Source organism: Falco rusticolus, chromosome 1 (assembly GCF_015220075.1).
Source record: "Falco rusticolus isolate bFalRus1 chromosome 1, bFalRus1.pri, whole genome shotgun sequence".
Classification (NCBI taxonomy): Eukaryota; Metazoa; Chordata; class Aves; order Falconiformes; family Falconidae; genus Falco; species Falco rusticolus.
This window is the reverse complement of record NC_051187.1, coordinates 81,047,345-81,068,310: the sequence shown is the minus strand read 5'-3', so window position 1 is coordinate 81,068,310 and position 20,966 is coordinate 81,047,345. Positions and strand designations below refer to the sequence as shown.

At 41.2% G+C, this 20,966-nt stretch overlaps 1 protein-coding gene across 1 annotated transcript in view; it reads right to left on the bottom strand.

Moving 5' to 3' along the window:
• Positions 1–8,177: 8,177 nt before the first annotated feature.
• The window catches only part of FAM53A (family with sequence similarity 53 member A), a 74,025-nt gene continuing 61,236 nt past the window's right edge, over positions 8,178–20,966 (bottom strand). The window contains exon 5 of the mRNA XM_037386786.1: positions 8,178–9,359. Coding sequence (XP_037242683.1) covers positions 9,036–9,359 — 324 coding nt within the window. The 3' untranslated portion in view covers positions 8,178–9,035. The remainder of the gene's footprint in view (positions 9,360–20,966) is intronic.

Below are 20,966 nucleotides of genomic sequence, written 5' to 3'. Positions count from 1 at the left end.
GCATGATCTGGGTGCGGTGCTGCTCTTGCAGGCACCTGTGCCAGCATGCAGCGCTCTTGCACAGTCTCCTGCCACAGCACCATATGCTCCTCCATGCTCCCTGATTTCATGGGGGTCACTCCTGCTGCCCTCTTGCCTCTCAGCCCTGCGTGGCTGAGAAAGCTCTAGGAACAGGTAAGGAGGAGGGAAGGCGCAGATGTCCTTCACAAAAGGTCTACAGGGCATCCCAACCCTGTTTCAGCCTAGCCCATGGTCATCAGTCCCTGCCCCAGGGATGCTGTAGGATGCCAGACTGCAGCTCTGCCACAGCCCTTCCCATCACAGGCACTGTGGAGCCATGGCAGACACGCAGACTGATGTCCCAGCCCCATGGAGATGCCCAGTTCCCAGGGCTGCCCCACTCCCTGGCTGGGGCGCCCAGTCCTCGCTCCCAGACATGCATCTCCAGATCTGAGACCCCATTTCATAGCCCAGCAGCGGGATGCAGCAGCCCCATGCTGGAAACCCCTACGCCTCCCATAGGAGCTGGGCCGAAGCCAGCCAGCATTGGCTGCATCACAACCCACCCAGTTCTCACCCAAAGTGCGAACCTGGAGCTTTCCACCCCCTTGCAGAACAAATCTGACACCCGGGCAATAAGGACGGGCGGGTCCACCACCCCACAGACCCCAGTACATTGTTGGAGAGATGAAAATGAGGGCAACAACACTGGGCTAGCCAGCCCGCTGTGGCAGAGCCAGGCTGCTTGTTGAAAGATCACCCTTTTTTATACCTCTGTGACCAGTTTCAGACAAAAACCTTCATCACTGCACCAAAGAGATGGGGGTATAGGGGAGGAGGAGCAGGGCCATGGGCAGGGGGAGTTACCCAGACTGCTTTACAAAGGCCATTTGCGCAGACCTTGGGGTTCCGAATTCCCCCACTCGCTCCTTAAACAACTTGGAGCTTTCGTGCATGCCTCATTGTGGGGCTGAAGGTAAAGTTTCAGCTGGCGAAAGGCAAACCCCATCCCGAAGCATCACTGGTGCACTCAACGGCCCAGCTAACGAGCAAGCCCATGTTACAAAGCCCAGCTTACAGCTTCGGCTGGTGGCCCAGCTGCCTTCCTGTGCCTCCCCTTCATTTGCATAACTATCCATAAGGGGAGCAGGGCAGCCCTGCAGCCGAACAGCTGGCCATTCGCAAAATGGATTATATCACCCTTTTGTCCCCACGTCTGGCTTGCGCCACTTGCATATTCAAGCTTTTCCCCCCCACCCAGGCATCTCCTGTGCTGGGGAGCCGCAGCAGCACTTGAGATACTCCCAGCTCAGCCCTTTTCCACCAATTCAGTTTGTTCGGGTATACAAATTGCCAGGTGAAGAAAATGAAAGCAGATAACTGGGGCAGAGCCCTTAGTTCGAGGGAGGTTGAAAGGAGGATGTGGAAATGAGGTTGAGGTTAGATGTTACCATTTGCAAGTGGATTTAGGAACAGGTGTAACTTTGAATAGCAGAGTGTGTGAAATTGCAGCATTAGACAAATTAACTAGCAAAAAACTCCCAAACGTTTAGGAGTTACTCTTTTCTTGTCTGAGAGCTCTAGGGTCACTCCTCCCATTCTAAGCTGCTCTTACTATGCAAGATACACACATCTTCAGGAGTTCAAGATCTAGATAGCTTTGTGTATGCACAAACAAGACTCACAGCCCCAGTCCTTTCCCGGTTATGGGCTAAAATCATACTCTTTTCCTGAAAAGCAATAGTTTTAGGAAACTTTTCTTGGTGAGAACTCAAGAGACTGGTACCTAAAGACTATCCCAGCCATTCCCACTAGCTGTGACTAAAGTAGACTGATAGAAATGCCTTCCCTTAGCAGGAATATGTGTTTCAGACAATAAAAAAAAAAAAAGGGGGGGGGGGGGGGAAGCGTGCCAGGGTAGGACAACTTGCATTTGCTACAGTTCTGACATTGTGCCACAAGCCTTTTGGTTTAAATAATAATCTCCCATACGGTATTTTTTTTCTGTTCAAATTTTCCTCTTTGCTGTTTTTCTCATTTTCTCATTGGCCCTATATAGACTCCAATATAACGACATCTGAAAGCAGAACGCTTACATTAGACTAGTCAGACACACTCACCTTGCCCTACATGAGAAGAGCCTCAAGATCAGGTCACCCAACATTTTCCATCACAAGATCCTGATTTTAGACTTGTTTCCAATGACTTAAAGATGTTCAGGCTGAAATTCTTCCATGTCAGGTATTTGCTTTGGGTTGATTCCTTCCATTTGTTAAAAAAAAAAAAAAAGCTAAATTGGTTCAACATTCTTCATACAAAGATAAGGGAGAAAAAAATCTATGCTTTGCTCAATTAAAAACCAAACAAACCACCAACTACCTAGCTAAGGAGCCTCAGCATCTACAGGGACTTTGTCAGGGTTACCATGATCATCACAAAGCTAGTGTCACAAACCAGTGTTTGTGATTCCTATAAAACTTCATCCAATTTTGACCTTGCTTTAGGGTCTAGAAAAACACACCAGTTTGTAAAGTCTTATTCAACCTTTGAGACTTGAGCATCTCAGCTCTTTAGAGAGTCCCAGCTCCCTGCTGCTGCCCAGGTAGCCCACACACCATCCAAACCCTTCCAACAAACCAGCTCTGGACATGATTTTCCAGAGAGGAGGATGGATGTAACTGAGCAGTGGGGAGAGAACAGCTTGATGGGGATGGGGAGGCATTAGGGATACTAATGGGTCGGAGGGGGAAAACAGAACTAAATCATCTTCTAATAGCCAGACTTAAAAAGTCCAGAGTAAAAGCCACGCTCCCCAGGCATGGACGTTGCTTTCTTGGTAAGTAAAAAGCTATGAAGACATCTGCAAAACACACATCTCATTTCCCCTCTGATGGATCCACATTATCAGACAATAAACAAAGTAGTAGGCTGTTAGCTTGCATAGTGAATGACTTCATTGTGGGTCTTAAAATCATGACAATGCTGATGACCAAATCTGGAGAATTAGAATATTTTCCTATCTTTTTCAGTGGAGAAGCTGTCACACATTTTCAAAACTGCGTGTTAGGGGGCGATGGAAATAGCTAAGTCCCTCAGAATTAGGGAACAGCAGATGTAAGGTGGCCCACAGACTCATAATTTGCTCTTGTGCACCTTTCTGCATTATGCAAGATTCTTCATTCATGTAATAGCATCCTCCATCTTCCACGGGAACACATCTCATTCAGTGCACGGGAAGAGCTGTTGGGAGGATAAAGCAGGGTCACACAGCAAAATCAGGTCGTTGTATGCTAGACTGACGCATCACTAGCTGCAAAAAAGCAAAAGCTGTGTGCAGACAGTACAGGGACATCCTCCGTCTCTTTTTTGCGAGATCTCCCTCTTCCTCTGCATGAGAATTGCAAGAGAATGGAGTATCTGCTTCCCTGAGATGTGAGCAGCCCCGTATTCTGTTAAGTAATCCCACTGCTGCCACACACATCTCAAGTAAGGGCCACAGCACTGACCTTTCCCTTGCTGTAGCTACCAAGCCACGAGGCACAGCCCTGACACTTCCAGAAACCCATTCAGACAGTGTCTCAAACCCTCACCTGACACAGAGTAGCTGTAAGATATAGCAAAGAAGAGCAAAGAAAAAAAAAAAAAAAAAAAAAAAGAGAAGGCAGCTGGGGCAGTTGAACATCACCCCAGTCCATAGCTGAGTGCTCTGGGAATAATGTTCTCACTCTACGCTGCTGCAGGAAGGAGTTCAGCCAAGTCTGTTTTGAAAAGTGGGACACAAATTTTAAGTACTCAACAGAATAGCCCTCACTTTCAATTCACATCATCACTCACATCAGACAAGCTTACCTGAATCAGGACACCACAACTCTTTGTCCAAACTGAGACATCATAAAAAATTTAATCTTATGGTTTGGGTTTTAAAGAGTTTAAGAAGTGAAATACTTCTCTAAGGAAGTTTTAAACTCGTCTCCCCAGAGTTGTGCAATACTTCCCCGTCTCAAACCACTTGTGGCATAGATCTCAGAGTCATTTTACAACAGCAAAACCCCATAAAAGCAGTACTGCTGGATGGGGCCAAGAAGCTGCAGATAGTGAAAGCACCCTCATTCTCCCCTAGTAAACACCAGCTTTCAGTATACCAACGACTATTGTGCTGACCAGATGGTGGTGGGAGCAGTAACTTGGATGATGTTAATTACACACGAACTCCAAAACAACTGATGTCAAAACTCACTTTGAAAACACACCAGAATGGGCTGCTGAGCATATGGCAGCAACGCTCCTCTAGAACTGCATTTTGTGTGCATTAAACAAGGTGTAAGCTCCACCAAGGGGTCCAAGGACAAGCAGGCGTAGCAGCAGGGTCCCAGATCCAGGCTATTTGATGCTTGTCCCTTTACAATGCTGAGCAAAAGGTACAGAGACATGGTGGAAGTGGCAGCCCACAGGTCCCGGACCAGGTCCTTTGCAGGGTGAGCACATGCAACACGTGCCACAAATGCAGCCAGCTCGCCTCTTTTAAAGACAAGGCCTTGAAGGAAACATCCCAGGTGACCTGCTGAGCAGCAGTGGATGATTTCTAATGAGAGGATGAGTCCTGCTGTGAAAGCTTACTATGCAAGCACACAGATCTATACTCCAGTACTTTTAAAAATCAACACCGTATAGTTTGCAAAATAAATACAGTGAACAGATGGAGGAAAATTATTCCGACACCTGCCAACCACCACCAAGGACTTTCCAACAAATCCATGTGTTTTCAGAGGTTCTGCCGAGGCTAGCTTTACACCAACAGGTAATCAGCATCTTTACCTGCAATTTGAAAGTAAACGTAAATTCACTAGGCACCATCTCACCAGAACGGATGGATGTGGATACAGATAAATACGTACTTACGCCTTTCAGAAAGGTGACTTAGCCCAGGCTTAAACGTAGGGGCCTATATTGTAGCAAGTGTGGACTCTGAATAGGATCGATAGATTACAGGTTGAACCACGCACTGGGAGCTCCTTGCTCTGCTCCAAAGTGCTTTCCCTGCCAGATTATATTCCACACTCCTTCCTCCAGCAGTTACTTACCTTGTAACTTTTAGGCTTGCTTGGAGACCCAAGTCGCACAGACCCAAAGGAAAATAGGACGGGAAAGGACTGTGCAAAGTCAGCCAGCCTTTTCCCCTGCCCCAAAGCAAGCCGAAATGTAGCTATTGCTCCCGACAGATGCTTGCTCTTAACAGACTTCCATTTGTGGACAAGCTACTACCATCTCCCCGCACATCTGTTCAGTGATTTCCTATCCTTACTTTTTTACATTTGACCTTAGAAGAAACTATCACTTCTCCTAACCGCAATTTAAGCCAAGTCTGCCACAGGATTTCAGACTCAGTTCTTTCAGTGGATCCTCACCAAGTGCATTTTCCCACATTTTCAAGATTTCAGTCATACCGCTCCCCACTGCACACTCTGGTCCAAACTGCAGCATCTCAAGCCGCATGCTTACGGGTGCTCCTGTGCCGCACAGGATCATACTGAGTCTCACCAAACACATCACCCTTTGTGAACCTTAGCCTGAAGTTTGCTCTTCTACCACCAGGCAGGACAAACTACCAGATTCCTTAGCTGAAATAATACTAACTAGCTGGCACCTCTGAATTTGCGCAGTTGTTTAACCCAATCTAAATTTAGCGCTTTGCTGAAAAGGATCTTGTCTTTCCTCACCATCTCCTCTGTGTCACAACCATTTCTACAAGTTCCCAAGACTAATTTGAATTCTAATGCTATCTTATCTTTCACATCTGTCCAGCTTCCTGTTGACTGCAAATTTAATGTGCATACTACTTCTTGCTAATAAAAGTGAAAGAAGTGACCTAGAGCAACTCCCACAACCCCGTGCAACAGTCTTCCATTCTGACACTGTGTGCAAGACGGAAGGAAACCACTCCCAGAGCAGAGCTGCTTACAGCCTAGCTCAGCCCACTTCCAAATACAATTCAATCTCTGAAACCATGCTTTCCCTTTTTGCAAACCACATTCTGTATTTGCCCAACAGCCACGATGGATTTTATCCTATAATCAAATGCAACAAAAGAGCCAAATTAATCAAGATTTCTTTCAGAGTAGGACTTCAGATCTTGTAGGGGATGCAAAGCCAAAGCCTGCCCCAGCTGAAGTTAAGTTTTAACCAGTAATTTCTTTTACTTTTGGTTCTCATAAGGGGATTACATTAGCATCTGTAGACAAAGTACACAGATTCCTTTCAGCAGATTTCTTCATTTGCCAGTGTTACTGCACAGCTGTTCAACTAATTCTCCTGTCACCCACTAGTAAGAGTCTAAAGTAGATAATTACAACTTCCTACTTTCATGAAACTTGCTCTTCAGTATCTAAACCGACTCCTTTCTGTTTCCACAAAAGGGCTATTTAGAGTTTTTAATAGCTGGCTAACCAGGAGACCAAGTCCTGTGTTACCGTAACCAAATGTATCTGTACCTTCAGTCAGGAAACCCCTCCTACCCTAAGCATCTGGGTGGGAACATGACTGACTATGACTGAAAACAGCACACCTACAAAGGGTAAGCGGAGAACCTAAATACCTTTAAGGCTACAGAAGTCAATTCACTGAGATCACAGCTAGGCTATTTCAGAGCTAGGACAAATATCACCTGGTCTTCTACTCTTGCCTTTGCTCTACCCTCATCTTTTCAACAGCTTCAGTTCTTGGTTGCGCTCCCCCCCGAACAAAACACATGTTACCTCAGAGGGCATGAATAAAAGGAGGTATCTTCTTTTAGGAGGAGCTTGCCTTCCTTGGGGGAAGAAGAGCCACATTAGCCATCTCATTCCATGCCACTACACTTTTAACTAGAGTGCTGTCAAATAGGTAAATTAGCTTCTAAGTGATCCCAGTTGTACTATTGGCCTTTGCTACAATCCAGCATTAAAGCTGATTCAATTTTACTTACCTCTACTGCTCAATTAAGAAGAATATACAAAGAGAAGTGGGGAGTTCTGTAACTAGTAATTGCAGCCCAGGAGGGAGCTGGGTTATTCCATTACCCACAATGACTGATCACCACACTATAATGCATTTCCCCATCTACTCACAAGGGGAACTGGCTGTACCTCACTACTTCTTGAATTAACTGTTTCTTGAAGGAGCAGCAAGAATAGCAATCCTCATAAGATTATTTCAAAAAGCTTGGTGGATGTGTATGCCACCATCTGTACGCTCCACGCTACACCTGAGCAAGTACCTGTGAGGTGAGATGCACACTGTTAGCAGGAGCTTCTAAAGGACCTGAAGTCTTTGCTCCAACAGCAAATCCTTTATTTACTAATCTAGAAAAAGGAGAATAATTTTTGTCAGTGAGCAGCTTTGCTTTCTCCTACACAGTATATACTAACATATCAAGAATGCAGCAAGTCTTTGCAGTGTTCTTGCACCTTACTACACACCTATACCAGTATTAGTGTCACAGATCATTGCCACTCATAGTTGTATATGCAGCAGGAGTCACAAAAGCAAGAAAATAAAAGTTTAGAGCTTCTTACTGGCTACCCAAACTTTTAAGGTTATGTATAGATACTGAGTTATGTAAGCTGGTTCAGTAATTAAAGGCCAATTCTCTTTATGATCAAAGGCTGACCCTAATCACAAGGCTGGAGCCTGTGTCATACCTTGCCACAGCCTTTGTCATATGCCTCAAGATACTTATTTCCTATTTTAATCACATTCCATTAGTTGACTTAATATGTTACTGTATTTTGGTTTTATGGCACAAGCTACAGTAGGAGTTGGCTCATTTAAGACTAACCCGATGCACTGAAATGCCATAAACTAAGCTTCCCCATTTCTATTCAATTTAAAACCACTTGGAGATTAATTTCCCCCTTACTCAGGAAAATCCTTATTGTAGCAGAACTAACAAAATAATTATGTGTTGCAATAGTCTGCAATGAATACAGTTTTACATTTCAGATGACTACATCATATGTAATCACTGAGACAGACTTTTGGGATCCGACACGAGTTATTCCCCAGCTCCTGAGACTAACTTGATGTCACTTTTAGATGACCAGAAATCTGCCCTTGCCCTCCACACCATTCTGCAAGTACCCTATTACAGAATCTGCTACAGAAGACAATTTCCACTAGTAAAATTCATAAGCAGACAAAAGTGCAAAGCAAAATGTCATTTTATTTAATTCAAGGACTATTTTCCTTCTAGTATTGCTGAAGGGATGACCTCCTGGGGAACTGATCATTACGAAGTCCCTGTCTAAAAGTTCAAGTGCTCTTGTACATTCTTCTGAACCACAGAAAACATAATGACCAAGTAGGTGGGCAGCTACTTGCAGTTTTATCCCACCTAGATTAGCATTGCTTCAGGCTAGAAAACAATTCAAGTAGTAAAATAATGGAAAATGTTAACCTTTAAGGTCACTACCATATTTTGATCAAAAAGTCCTGAATGTATGAAAAGAACATTTGTACATGTTATGAAGGTTTTTTAACCAGACACTGTTGAAGATGGCAGTTAAGTATTTTGGACCAGTTGTCAACCAGGTATTTAAGAGTACTATCTGAAGGTTTATTACCAATTTCATTATGCAATTCACTTTTCACATTAAGCTCTTTAACAAAAGCAACATATACCCGCACCAGAATCACTGTAGACAGATTTAGTTTTATAGAATGCCCTTCTGAAAATTCATTTCAAAATAGAGATGCTTTTTCTCCAGAACTGTAAAAGCCATAAAAATGCAAAATATCTGTTAGGAAATTTTTAATCAAAATTATTCCTTAATGTTCAAAATAACATTTAACCTCCTACTTTTTTGTTGTCATCCACATATTGATCAATAGACTAAACAGGTAACAATGGTTCACGTTTTTCCCCCACCTGAAACATTTCTTCTAACACAGGCCCAACATAGGCAATACAGAGATTCAGGGACATGGATTATGCATGGCAAAGGTAATCCTCTATCATTTTAATTTAGAACAACTCTTATTCTAGCACACAACTTTGAGTCTCAGTTGTTTTCAATCTGCTCTAGGTCCAAGTCCCCACAGTCTAGAGGAAAGATGCCTTCTTCGGTGCTCTCACAATCACTTGTGTCCTCATCGCTTTCACATACTGCAGCTGCTTTCTTATAATCCCTTGTTTTGATGCTACCTTGGCATGACCCATGATGCCTTACTTCATCCAGCTGTTCTTTCATTGGACTGGAACCGGGGGTGATGATGTTCATAAGATCATTTGAGTCACATGGGGATGACACAATTGTCTTCATTTGTGTGTCATCATCATCATCTTCATAGTCAAGGGAGCAAAGACTTTTGGAATTTTTTAAAGTCTGCAATTAAAAAAGAGAAACATGAGTACATTAACCATGACTGTACAGGAGGAGCAGAATAAATTCCTTAAATTCTTGAATGGATTGAGAGTACGTACTCAAAATCAGAGTGCCTCATGTTTAGAGTAATCCTGGAAACAACAAGGGGCACAGAAAAAGGAAGAATGCTATTTACTTCCTACACAATCTAGTTTTGCACAGGTATTTTGCCTATGTAGATCCCCACTAGTGAGAAAAACTACCAGTCCCCTTTTTTATGTAGAAAGATCCAAACCCCTAGCTTTACTTAACTATGTGAGAAGCTACAGATGTCCAGTTTGATGTATTGGCTTTCGCAAATCCAGAGCATAACATTTGGTAACATCAGCATTTAGGTCAGACAGCTGCACTGCAGCCTAGTCAACAATTAATTTCTCAAAGTTCCCAAGCGTGCAGACAATGAGCCCTTCGGCATCACCTCAGCAAGAAGCTGCAACTGGCACATTCAGGTAACATCAGAACAGGAGAAAACCAAGCTTCTACCGGAAGCATCTTGCTCCAAAGTCAGCTTAGTTTGCCTTACATTTGAGTACTGTTTGAACAAGGGCTCAGAAGTTTGAGCAATTCTGTTTAAATGAGAAGTGTATTAAAAACAGGGGCACTCACCTTTATTTAGACCAAGGAGAAAGAAAAGAAAACCTCAGTAAATGTGCTACCTCTGTTCCCCAGATAAAGGAATGAAATGCCTTGGCTGCTCATGTAAAGGATCCTTGACTAGAATCCAGAAACAGCATTTAAGAAAGAACAGAACTATACAGACAGTTGAACTTTGATTATAACAAGTAAGAAACTTCTAAATTCTACGTCTCACAAGCACACAGCGAGAGGAGGGTGAAATAGTCAGGGTTCCTCTCAGAGGTGGTAAGAGCCAGAAGAATAAAGTCGTGCTAGCTTTCAGTATCTTACGTACATCCACAGGGAACTTTCACACCCATTTTCAGCTTCCTCTCCCAGTCTGTAATTTCTTAAGTATTCCATATTTGTTGATTCGGAGGAAACAGGAACACCGTAACATTCCCAGTTATGCTCTATTCCAGAGGCTTCACCACTGCACATCAGCAGCCACATGAGCAGCTCACTAGTATCTTTGGGTGTTTTTTAAACCAAACTTCACAAATTCAGAAAAAATTTGAATTAGACAGCCTTACTTTTATGCAACTGGATGAAGGAGAGGAGAGTGTGGAAACCTCACTGACATGAAGTGATCTGCCTGACCCCTTAGGGTGTTATATATGGAACATCTTGCAGACAAACCCACTGCCACATACAGTTCCTTGGATATCCCTACATCCAATCTGCAGAGGAAGTTGGAGGGAAAGCTTGGGTAAAGGTAAAAAGCAAAAGACTCTAGTTCTGGAGTTCAGCTGCAGCACAGCAAGGCTGAGGAGCAAACAGCAGTACTGCTATGAGATGGTGGCTGACCATTGTCATCTCTTCACAGGTTAGACACTGCAGCAGCATCCCCCAAGCCTGCACCACACAAAGACACTCAGTGCAACACTCTTCACTACTGGTCGGAAGTTTGTTATACCTGTACTACACACAGCCCTTCTCTTGTTCAACTTTCGTATCTTATGTTTTATATTATATGATTAATTAACAAGTTATAGGTTTCAAGCCAGACAGATCTATAAGAGATAATCTAGTTTGCCTGGACAGACACGAACAAGAATGGATTTATGTAACGCCAAGACCTGCATCACAGGATCAGCCTTCGGGGGGGCGCAGGGGGGGGCGCGGGGGGGGGGCATGTGTGTGTGGCAGGGAAAGACTGTTGACCATAGTTCTGCAGGAGGGATTCACCAAAGCCTTTGTTAGATATTGTTAAAACCCACATCCAATTTTGCTTGGGACTAGCACCAACAAAACCGATAACCTTGCATGAACAAGTAGACTTCTACTTCTGAAATTCACTCCCCCATGAAAACAGTTTTGGTATAAAATACATTCCTGTTTTCAAAACATTTCTGTACAGCTCACCACTTATTCAAGTACAAACATTTGAGCTCTCTTTTATGACTAAGAGGTGTGAATTTCTCTTATATTTACTTAAAAGCAAAACAGTATACTTTTGAAGTGTTAAAGGATATTTTAATCCCAATTCTATCTCATAGCTTTGAAAAAGAACACACTTCCCATTGTGTATCTCCATATAGGGGGCAATATTTTCAGTTCTTTAAATCTTACAGTAAGTTCTGGGAAGAAAAGGGATCAAATAAAGGAAAGCTTTGAAAGTTCTGCTTTTAGTGTTTTAGAAAGGAATTCCTGAGTTTCCCTTCAAAATATCTTTTATTCAATTTACTGCTAGAAATTAATCCAACCACACAGCTGTCTTTCTAGAAGGTTTGTGTACATAAATGGAAAATTGCCTGTTAGCTGTACTGTGCTGAAACCACTTGAATGGGAACTTTTAGCTGGTTTCAACACAACAGCAAGTGCATTCAACTGGTTCTTTGTTCACCCACTTGTCACAACCTCACCAAACTAAAAATAGGTGGATTTATTATCTCACAGCACAATCCCACTTCTTTCACAAAGCAAAAGGTAGAAATTGCAATGCATTCAAGCCCTCTGAACTGCAGCTTTACATGTTACACTGGTACAGTACCACACCTTTCAAGCACAATTGTGCTCAGTGGGGAGCCTGCGAGTACTTGCTCAATGGTCCTCATTTTATAAAGGATGCTGGACTAAACAAGACAAAAGAGTCCACAGTTGGCAATGGATAGAACTCAATCAGCTAAAAGTATTCTTTTGTGCGATGAAAAAAAGAAAAAAGAAACTCAGAGTTTTAAAAGAAATGAGGCGATAAAATGTCTGAATATTAAGAAAAAAACCCACAACTTTGTACCGAAAACAATGGTGGGGAAGGAAATAAAAGAAATCTCTCTAGACCCTCACCATACAAAGCAAACAAGAAAGGGCCAGAGTAGCTTGAAAGGAAGCTAATGTCTGTACTCTTTACTAAACCTCTAGTTCAGAAACCCATAATACATCACTTTCCAAATATAAAAAGCAATAAAAAGGTTGTTTTTGTTTTAGCAACAAAACTAGAGCATTTGCTACAGTAGTCAAGGGGAAAATAAGTCATTTATGTGCATGAAAACCTAGTGTAAAATAGGAGCAGCAGTTCTCATGCTTCTTCCCCATGCCCCCATCACACACCAAGTCCACCCATTTTCTCCCTCAGTTTTGAATGGGGGTGGAAGATACAGCTGCTCTGAAGAGGTGCAGCTGCAGCAGCTGGCACAAAGCAAGGAACAGAGGAAGCCTGAAACCACCAGAAGCCCTAAGTTCATCCTACTGCTTCTCAGCACTACTCATCACAACATGATGAGCTGCCCCGTGAAGCCATAGGTTTAGGAAGAGAGGGAAATCAGACTAATTAGACTAGTTATCTGGCTTGCTTTCTGTCCCATCCTGAGACTTTTGCCTATGACTGCACAACACAGGAGATTCTCCTTTAAGAGGTACTGTTGACTGTGAAGGTCTCTACCAGTGATATGAAAGCTGTGGGTGATGCAGTGGTCCTCATGAGGAGGAGATCCTGCAACTTCCTGGAACATCAGCAACCAGTCTAAGCATAAAACACTGAAGAGGCAGCCTGAGCGCGGAGCAACACACAGCTTTTCCCATCGCTTCCCTGTACCTAGGCAGTCAATGGAGACAGGGAAGAAGCAAGTTAGAGGCACTGCATTTCTCCCTTTTAAGGGCTTCACAGGTCCTTATTTCACTTCCTGGACTTAATGTTTCTTATGGTTTGGTTCAAAACCAAATGCCTCTACTGATGGTATCTTACACCACAGTTAAGTTTTAGATCAGAAGCACCAAGTACAGCATGATGAATTCTTATCTCAGACGCTAACCAGTCCCCAAAGAGGTTACAGTTTAGCTTCAGCAATAAAGTCCATCCATGGTACAAATCCATTACATTGAAGGAACTTTATTTAATGAAGCTAAGAGGGAGACCTAAGGAAGGACTTTAAGTTGTAAGAATGAACTGTCACAAAAGGCTGGTCCTAAGGAGCTCAGTGAATCACATTTGAAAACTGCCTTCTGAACATGCCAACACATGACTGACAGATAATGAGAACAGTGTCCCTCCCTATAAACTGAATTTTCACTTCACACATCTGATTACTTCCATTAATACCACTACCTGTGACAGTTCAAGTTAGAGACATGTACAGTGTTTATTATAAATCATTACAAGTATCAGCTGGTTGTACAGATTTAAAAACATCCCATGCCTCATCCCTGTGTCGTCTACTACACGTAAGTGAAAAACAGTAAGAAAAATGCCATGCTTATATAACAAACTATTAGCCTATCTGTGGAGTAAAGCTCTTGACAACTGGATTGACTTTTCTGTCTTGAAATGCACTGAGCATTTTGTGAACACTTCCACATTCACAGATACCCTTAGCTTTAAGAAGCTTGCAGTTGAGAGGAAACAGGAGGAAAACAAGTGTTCTTCATAGTGTTACATGCTTGAAGCTTGCTAATACACTCTTAAAAGTTAAAAAACAAAGTTAACTGGGAAAGAATTTCTCCCTGCTCAAATGAGAAATCAAAGGTGTAGAAACACATTAAGTTTTGTAATTCAAGTGTCTAAAAAAAATACTTCAGGTCAAAAACCATTTCAGATTTTTAAACTATACATCTGAAATAAATCAAAAGCCTTTTTTTTCTTGCATTGAGCTACAAGCCAAGTAGTTACAAAAACATTTCTGTTTATGTATTTCGTGGAAACAATCAAATCCCTAGAAAATTCCTGACACCTTCATGGGCAAAATCTAATCTCTGATCAAACTCACTCTGGGAATAAAAAATGCTGTTTACTTTTCACAGCTCTGCAGTTATCCCTCATTTTCCTGGAAATTCGACATGTATTTTTATATTCAAAAAGGCAACGTTCATTTCATCATCTATAACTAGGAAGTAGAAAAAACATGGAATACTGGACATGAATGAGAAAGAACAAAGAACCTCTACTATTTTGCCATTTAATTAGACTCTTAATTGTAATAACCATTCCTTACATCAGAGATTAAATTACTGCTGCAATTCTTGTAGTCAAATAAGGTAAAGCCAAAAACCTAGTTAAAAATCTATCCAAGCTGACATGCAGCGATATGGCTATGACTTGAAATGAAAGTTGTTCAGTGCTTTGTCTCTGCTGTATCTTCAAAGGTTATTTTAATTTTTTAGATGTAGGTGCCCAGGAAGAGAAGTAAACCGACATCAGCTCATTTCACATCAGATGCTAAACAGCATCATGAAGTAACAGGCTTTCATCTTGCACTAGCCAGACTGTTCTAGATTTAAGCATGCAGTTTTCTGGTGTAGTCTGCCATGAAAGTTGATCTATTTATTGACCTAGATTTTTTACACTTACATTCTAATTTGTGCCACAGTATCCTTATAAGTTTTGATTATGAGAACCTGTGATTTAATATGGCTTATTTAGTGCTATTAGTTAGAAAATACTATGGTTTAATGAAATAGAAGTATTCAAGTGAAATGCTGAATCTATCTAATTATACTCACATACGCAAGAATGCAAGGCTCTTCATCACACGAGATAACTGACAGAAGCCACTGGAATAGTTAAAGCATATAAATGAGAAAAACAAAATGCACAAAGACTGGGGGGGTGCTGGGGGTTCAGTTCTCTGCCTGAGCACCACTGCAGTCCACACACACTGGTCACCCACACCGGTGGGGAGATTTTGGTAACTCATGCACTGCAGTCTTCAGACCTTCAATAGCCTACTTGTTTTAGCTAGGAAACTTCACAAGATTCAATTAAAATGGATCCAATTAAAATGATCCTTATCACACCAAGTTCCAAACAGCCACATGTGGAGTCCCAGGCATGGCAGATCCCAAATACAGCAGGGATTATTACTACCACCACAGATTAAGTTCAACCTGAACACCTGCTTCCCCCTGCCCCAAATTCAGACATAAAAATTAATCATAATAGGCACTCCACATACGAAATTAAATTTCCACACAAGCTAAATACCCTCTCTACATCTTGGCCTTGTAGTGGTTTGCAAAGATCTAAAACAACTGAGAAGAAAACCCACAGGCCCCCTCAGCACAATTATCTCACTTCATGTGCTTAGCCTGCACATGCTCAATTAAGTTCCAACATTATGTAACAGAAGAAACTAAGGAATTTAAGCAAATTAAAGAAAAGTTTGTCAGTCTAAAAGGTGTTCAAACTGAATTCAAGCAGACAAAACACTACTGCCGTTTTTCATTCCTTCCTTCCTAAATTACTTTTTGGTCAGATAAGGGCAGTTTAGTGCAGGAAACACAGATGCTGGGGCTTAGCAGCTTCTACAAGTCCAGGCCCATTCATCACAGGAATTAACTTTTTTCTTTGTTTTTAAAGACAAAATGGAAGCTAAGTGAGTTAACACAGTACTCCATGTAATACAGTGAAGAATATGCTTCACCACCAATACTAACATAAAGAGGGTGAACATACATGGCAATTTTCCCCTTATATAAAACCCAGGCCAACATCAAACTGCATTTTTAAAAGTTTACAGTATGGAATTTTAATTAAGATGTTGGCATCTTACATTTTCTAATTCAGTAGATCTGTGAACTACAACCTTTTACTTTTCCTGTTTGAGTATAAATCATGCAAGCTTTTTATTATAAGAATGTGGAATTATATTCTACAAACACCAGGCCTACCTATTTCACCTGCATGTAATTAAGTAGGAAAAGTTTCAGCTATTCTTAGTACCAGCCCAGCAAGCATAAATACCTACAGATGCTATGAATTATTCCATTAACTACAAAAGAGGCTCACACAGTAGATTTAACTGTTCTGAACTGGCTGATAATCAATATCATGTCAAACAAAGTGGAACATAATGACATTTGCTTTGTTCAGCTGAATAATACAGTACAAGACTTTGGCCAGGGAGAAAGAAGATTAAGCCAAACAAGACAACTAATAGATACAGCTGCAGTGTTTGTCTGAAATGCACTGATGCATTAGAACAGAGGTTTCCTCAAAGGGAGAGCAGCACCACAGGAAAGACTCAAAAGGGCACAGAGATAGCAGGAAGAGTGGCCTGGAAGATGGGTTCTAGCTCTGCTATTGCTTAGGCAGCAGCTGCAGTTTGGGGTTTCTTGCAGGACCGAAGCAATTGCTCTGCCTTAAGGGAAAAAAATATCTTTGCACGTCATCTAGTTATTTTCCTACACCCTGCTTGACCCTAAGCACATCTTTAATATGGATAGTGGATTTATCCACCTTATGGATGAACTGAAGAGCTGGACAGTATGGAACTGGGCATTTACTGTGCTTGAAATGCACAAGCTCAAGAGCTTCAGTCTGGCAAATTCACATCAGCCAACTACACTGACAGTGTGATGAACAAACAGCTGCACCATTTGTGTTCATACAGGGGTGATGAACACACCTGGTTTTGCAGTAGAAGGGCACAGAGGAAAACAATGTAAGCATGTGCTCCCTCCCAACAGAAATGATTCATGTTTTGCCAGAGTTGTTCCACCTTCCCCAATTCAAGACCTTCTTTTTACTTTTCCTTTCAGGAAAGAAACACAGGCTCCAGAAACAAGAAACAAAGTGCATATTACCATCTTCACCAATAACACAAATATTTTACTGAGATTTAATTTAAATAGTATCTAATTCATACAGATTTTAGAAAGATGCATCTAGTTTTCTGCATTTTACACCGGGAAATATGGAAACACACATCATTAACATGAGCCACACATCCCTTCATAGGCATACACTAACATGTTTCAGCTGCAGAACAAGAAACTGTTTAACAAGACATTATTGCTTGCAGTATCATCTCAGCATTCAGGATCCAAAATGAAAGACCACCCTGGGTAGCCAAAGCCTTCTAATGCGTTATTCCTCTGACAGAGGAATTAACAGACTTGCACACTACAATCAGCTCTGAAAAAACAAACAAAAAAGTTACCTCCAAACCTAGGAGTTTTACTAGGTTTCTAACTAGATGCATTCAGACAAGAAGAGGAAAAAGCTGTAGCTGTGCTTCCACAAAAGTCCTAATAATCAGTCACATTTTGAAGTTTACTTTACCATGCCAAACTGTTCTCAAGTAACAGGGTTTAAGTTGACCGACTATGCACCAGAGCAACACAGGACAGAATCTGACCCTTATGCCTTCAAAACATGACCATATTGGCTTCATTTCCTGCCACTTACGTGTCATCTATTTTTATAGGGAGCTTCTATTCCTGAGCAGCTTAGCCAGGGTCTTATTCCTTCATGACTTTGCTATGAGCTGCAAACAATTACTTTCACAACTGAATCACATATGCACTGACTTTTGCAGAGTACACCCATGTACCAACTTCTCTTAAAAATCTAGCATGTTCAGTTTTTAATCCTCATGGCAAATACGTTGAAATGATGGGTCAAATTTATAAGAAATTAGAGAAGTAAACTCCAAATCCTGATTCTAAGGCTGCCCTCATTAGTTACTGACAGATGTCAACCTCACCTATGTTATTGGGTTATGCTGGCACTCCATCATAACTAACATTTTAAGGGATTCTATAATTGGGCCATAAAGTTTACCTCTGCCAGGGAAGGGGGCTGGGAGAGTAAGGGAAACACTACCTCAGCTTGGGAACAGCTCCCCCTTCTTCAGACCAATTTTCCACTACAGAAATACTTGTCCAAAACAAAGCCATAAGATCTTGTTATACAAGTGCACCCAGGCACGCATGGGTATATACACACGCAGACAAAGCACAAGTGCTGTTATCAATCTTTTGCTCAACTCAATACAAAAATCACAACAATAAGTTCTTGTGGGAGCATTAACTCAAACTGTAGGTGGACTCTTGCCCCTAATTACTTCCAGAGACATATGAAGTTGAACACAACACATTTGTTTAGAAAGAACAGAATTAGCACTATTCACCTTCAATGATACATGTAATGCATTTTTCTAGCTTAGGATCTGATTTTGGACCATTCTGAACATTTCTGAAGCTGTCGCTCAGGAAATGGCAAGCCTGCTACATACTTTTAATACTGAGTCAACTTGTGCTAAAGCTTCTGTGTGATAAACACAATTTGGACAAGTTTGTTTATTGGTCAAAATACCAAAGCTGACAATGCTTCAGCAGTTGATGCTCAATATGCTTTAAAAAAGTTAAGTCAGGAAACAACTGACTTATGTGGCCCTCTATCCTTCACATGCACTGAAAAAACAACAATGCATGTTTTAAAATACATCATAGATTTATATAGCAGAAGAGAAGCAAAGCATACACAACTTCTGTGTAAGACAGGATCAACATTCAAAATCCCAAAGCATTATGGTAACACTACAACTGGACCATACAGTTAAGCTAACTTCAGTTTTCTTCTCTCTTGTAATATTTCATAATAAAATCAGTTTGCAACATTCAGATGGCTATATGTTCAAGTAGTACACATTGTTTTCAAGACTCAAGTTTGTTTATACTACCACAGCTTGCAAGCTTCCTAGCATACTATAAAAGCCTTTTAAGTTTTAGTCACATAGTTACTACTATAATGAAAACTGAAGTCAGGAAAGCTGTCAGAAGTCTCATTTATTTAAAATTCAGTTTCTGGTAATACTCAATTTTTATTGCAGAAGCACGTATCAGCAGCAGCACATAAAGAACTGAGTACTGTCAAGCTATTTAATTTTCTACAGCTAACCTTAAAACTAAACCATCACCTCCCAGATCACTTACGCAGAAAATATCTGCTTATGACTGTACTCTGTTAAAAGTCACACCTAACAACTTTTAAAAACTCCACACAAACTTCTCTTCAGTTTGTATATACTTGAAAAAAAGCATATAAACAAGTCTGTATTTCCCATCCTAATGGAAGAACAAATTGACATCAGTAATTGATGTAGATAAATTCAAATCAGTTCATTTTCACATGTTTGGAGACATCTGTTTTGCTTTTATCACAGCTATGTACCAGTATATACATGCAGCAGGAACTGATCTATGCAGTGCAAGACTAACAAAAGACAAAGTGACAGTTAAACTTAAGACTTTTCAAAGTGATTTTAATAAACCTCTCTGCAGAGAAAAGCCTCAGGTGAATCAATTTGGTTTAGGTCTCTTTCAGAAGATGATGCATCAAGTCAGGAAGTGACTGTCAAAAAGCAAGGGAAGTTTCACATGAGAATTTTCAGAGTATACAAGGCCAAAGCCTAGTTTCAGAATTAAAGTAGTCCTTCCGTTCTGGTACCACAAAGACACACCAACCTATTAATTTGATCAATATATTACAAGAATACCGAATATTTAAAGAACCTCCTCACCCAAAAATCAACCAAAGTTAAACTTAAGAGGTAGAACTAATTTTCTAATAAAGTTAAAAAATACATTGGTATTTTTTTTTTTTTTGCCAAGAGATCTGGAAGAAGTTCCCATCTCAATGATGAAACACTACTCAACTTTTCTGCTAGCCACAATCTCTTGCAATTCAGAGCAAAGACAAAAAAAACAAACTGATCCCCTGCCACCTGCCAAAACCCAGATGGTAAAACCTGAGAAAAGTACTTTCACCTCTCTTTAAACCCTCTGGCACAGCTTATGCACATTAACTCTAAGTACCCTAAATATAACACTGAACCATAGCTCTTAAATCAATATTTTATTGTATTCTGAACAACATCACCAATAATTTTAGCATAATCCAATTTTATGACAGGCTAAGTAATTAAAAATGAAAATATCCACAGCTGGCTGAAACCTGGTTTGTGGGTTAATAGATGCCCCTTTTCTCATAATGTCAAATGCAGCTGGTCTGGTACTCATTAGCTCTTTCAACATCACATACTTACTTGTACATACAGGAACTTGCCAGAAAGGAAAAGCAAAACTGCAATAAATATTAAGCTGCCGCCTCCTCCTATTAGCACATTGCTTGCACAAAAGTACTATAAACATAGAAAATGAGATTCAGGTATGACAAAGCAGCAGTTCTGAACAGCTCCAAGAAGCTCCAGCTATTTGCAAGACATTTGTTACAGAATGCCATTTATAAAGGGGGGGGACACAACTCTACCCTTAATATTTCCTTCCCTTCACTATCCTCAAGGCTTATACTCCCTCACTGTCAAAGCACAGGGAACTTCCAGCACTAGGGCTCACTTCATTAAATGCCATTTCAGGCCTAATTTCATTGTGACCCACTCTGCTGATGCAAAGAAAGCAAAATGCCAGATGCTCTCTGCGCCTGATCTCTGTAGAGTTTCATTCACTAGTCCAAAAAAACTTCCAGGCATCCATTCAAAACAGTACCACCAGCCTGGTCTATCCCGTCACAGGACAAAATGCTGGCTTGTCTTCAGCTCACATTTGATGCTTGCCTGTCATCTCCTAGCCCAGCCTACTCCTATCTCCTTTCGTTCTTCCCAAGCCTCCTGGAATTTGAACTTTAAATGGATGCCGTCCATGGCAACAATAGATAAAAAAGGAGCCTTTGATTGTTCATGCATTGCAGAAAAGAAAGATTCATCCTGGCTGCGACCT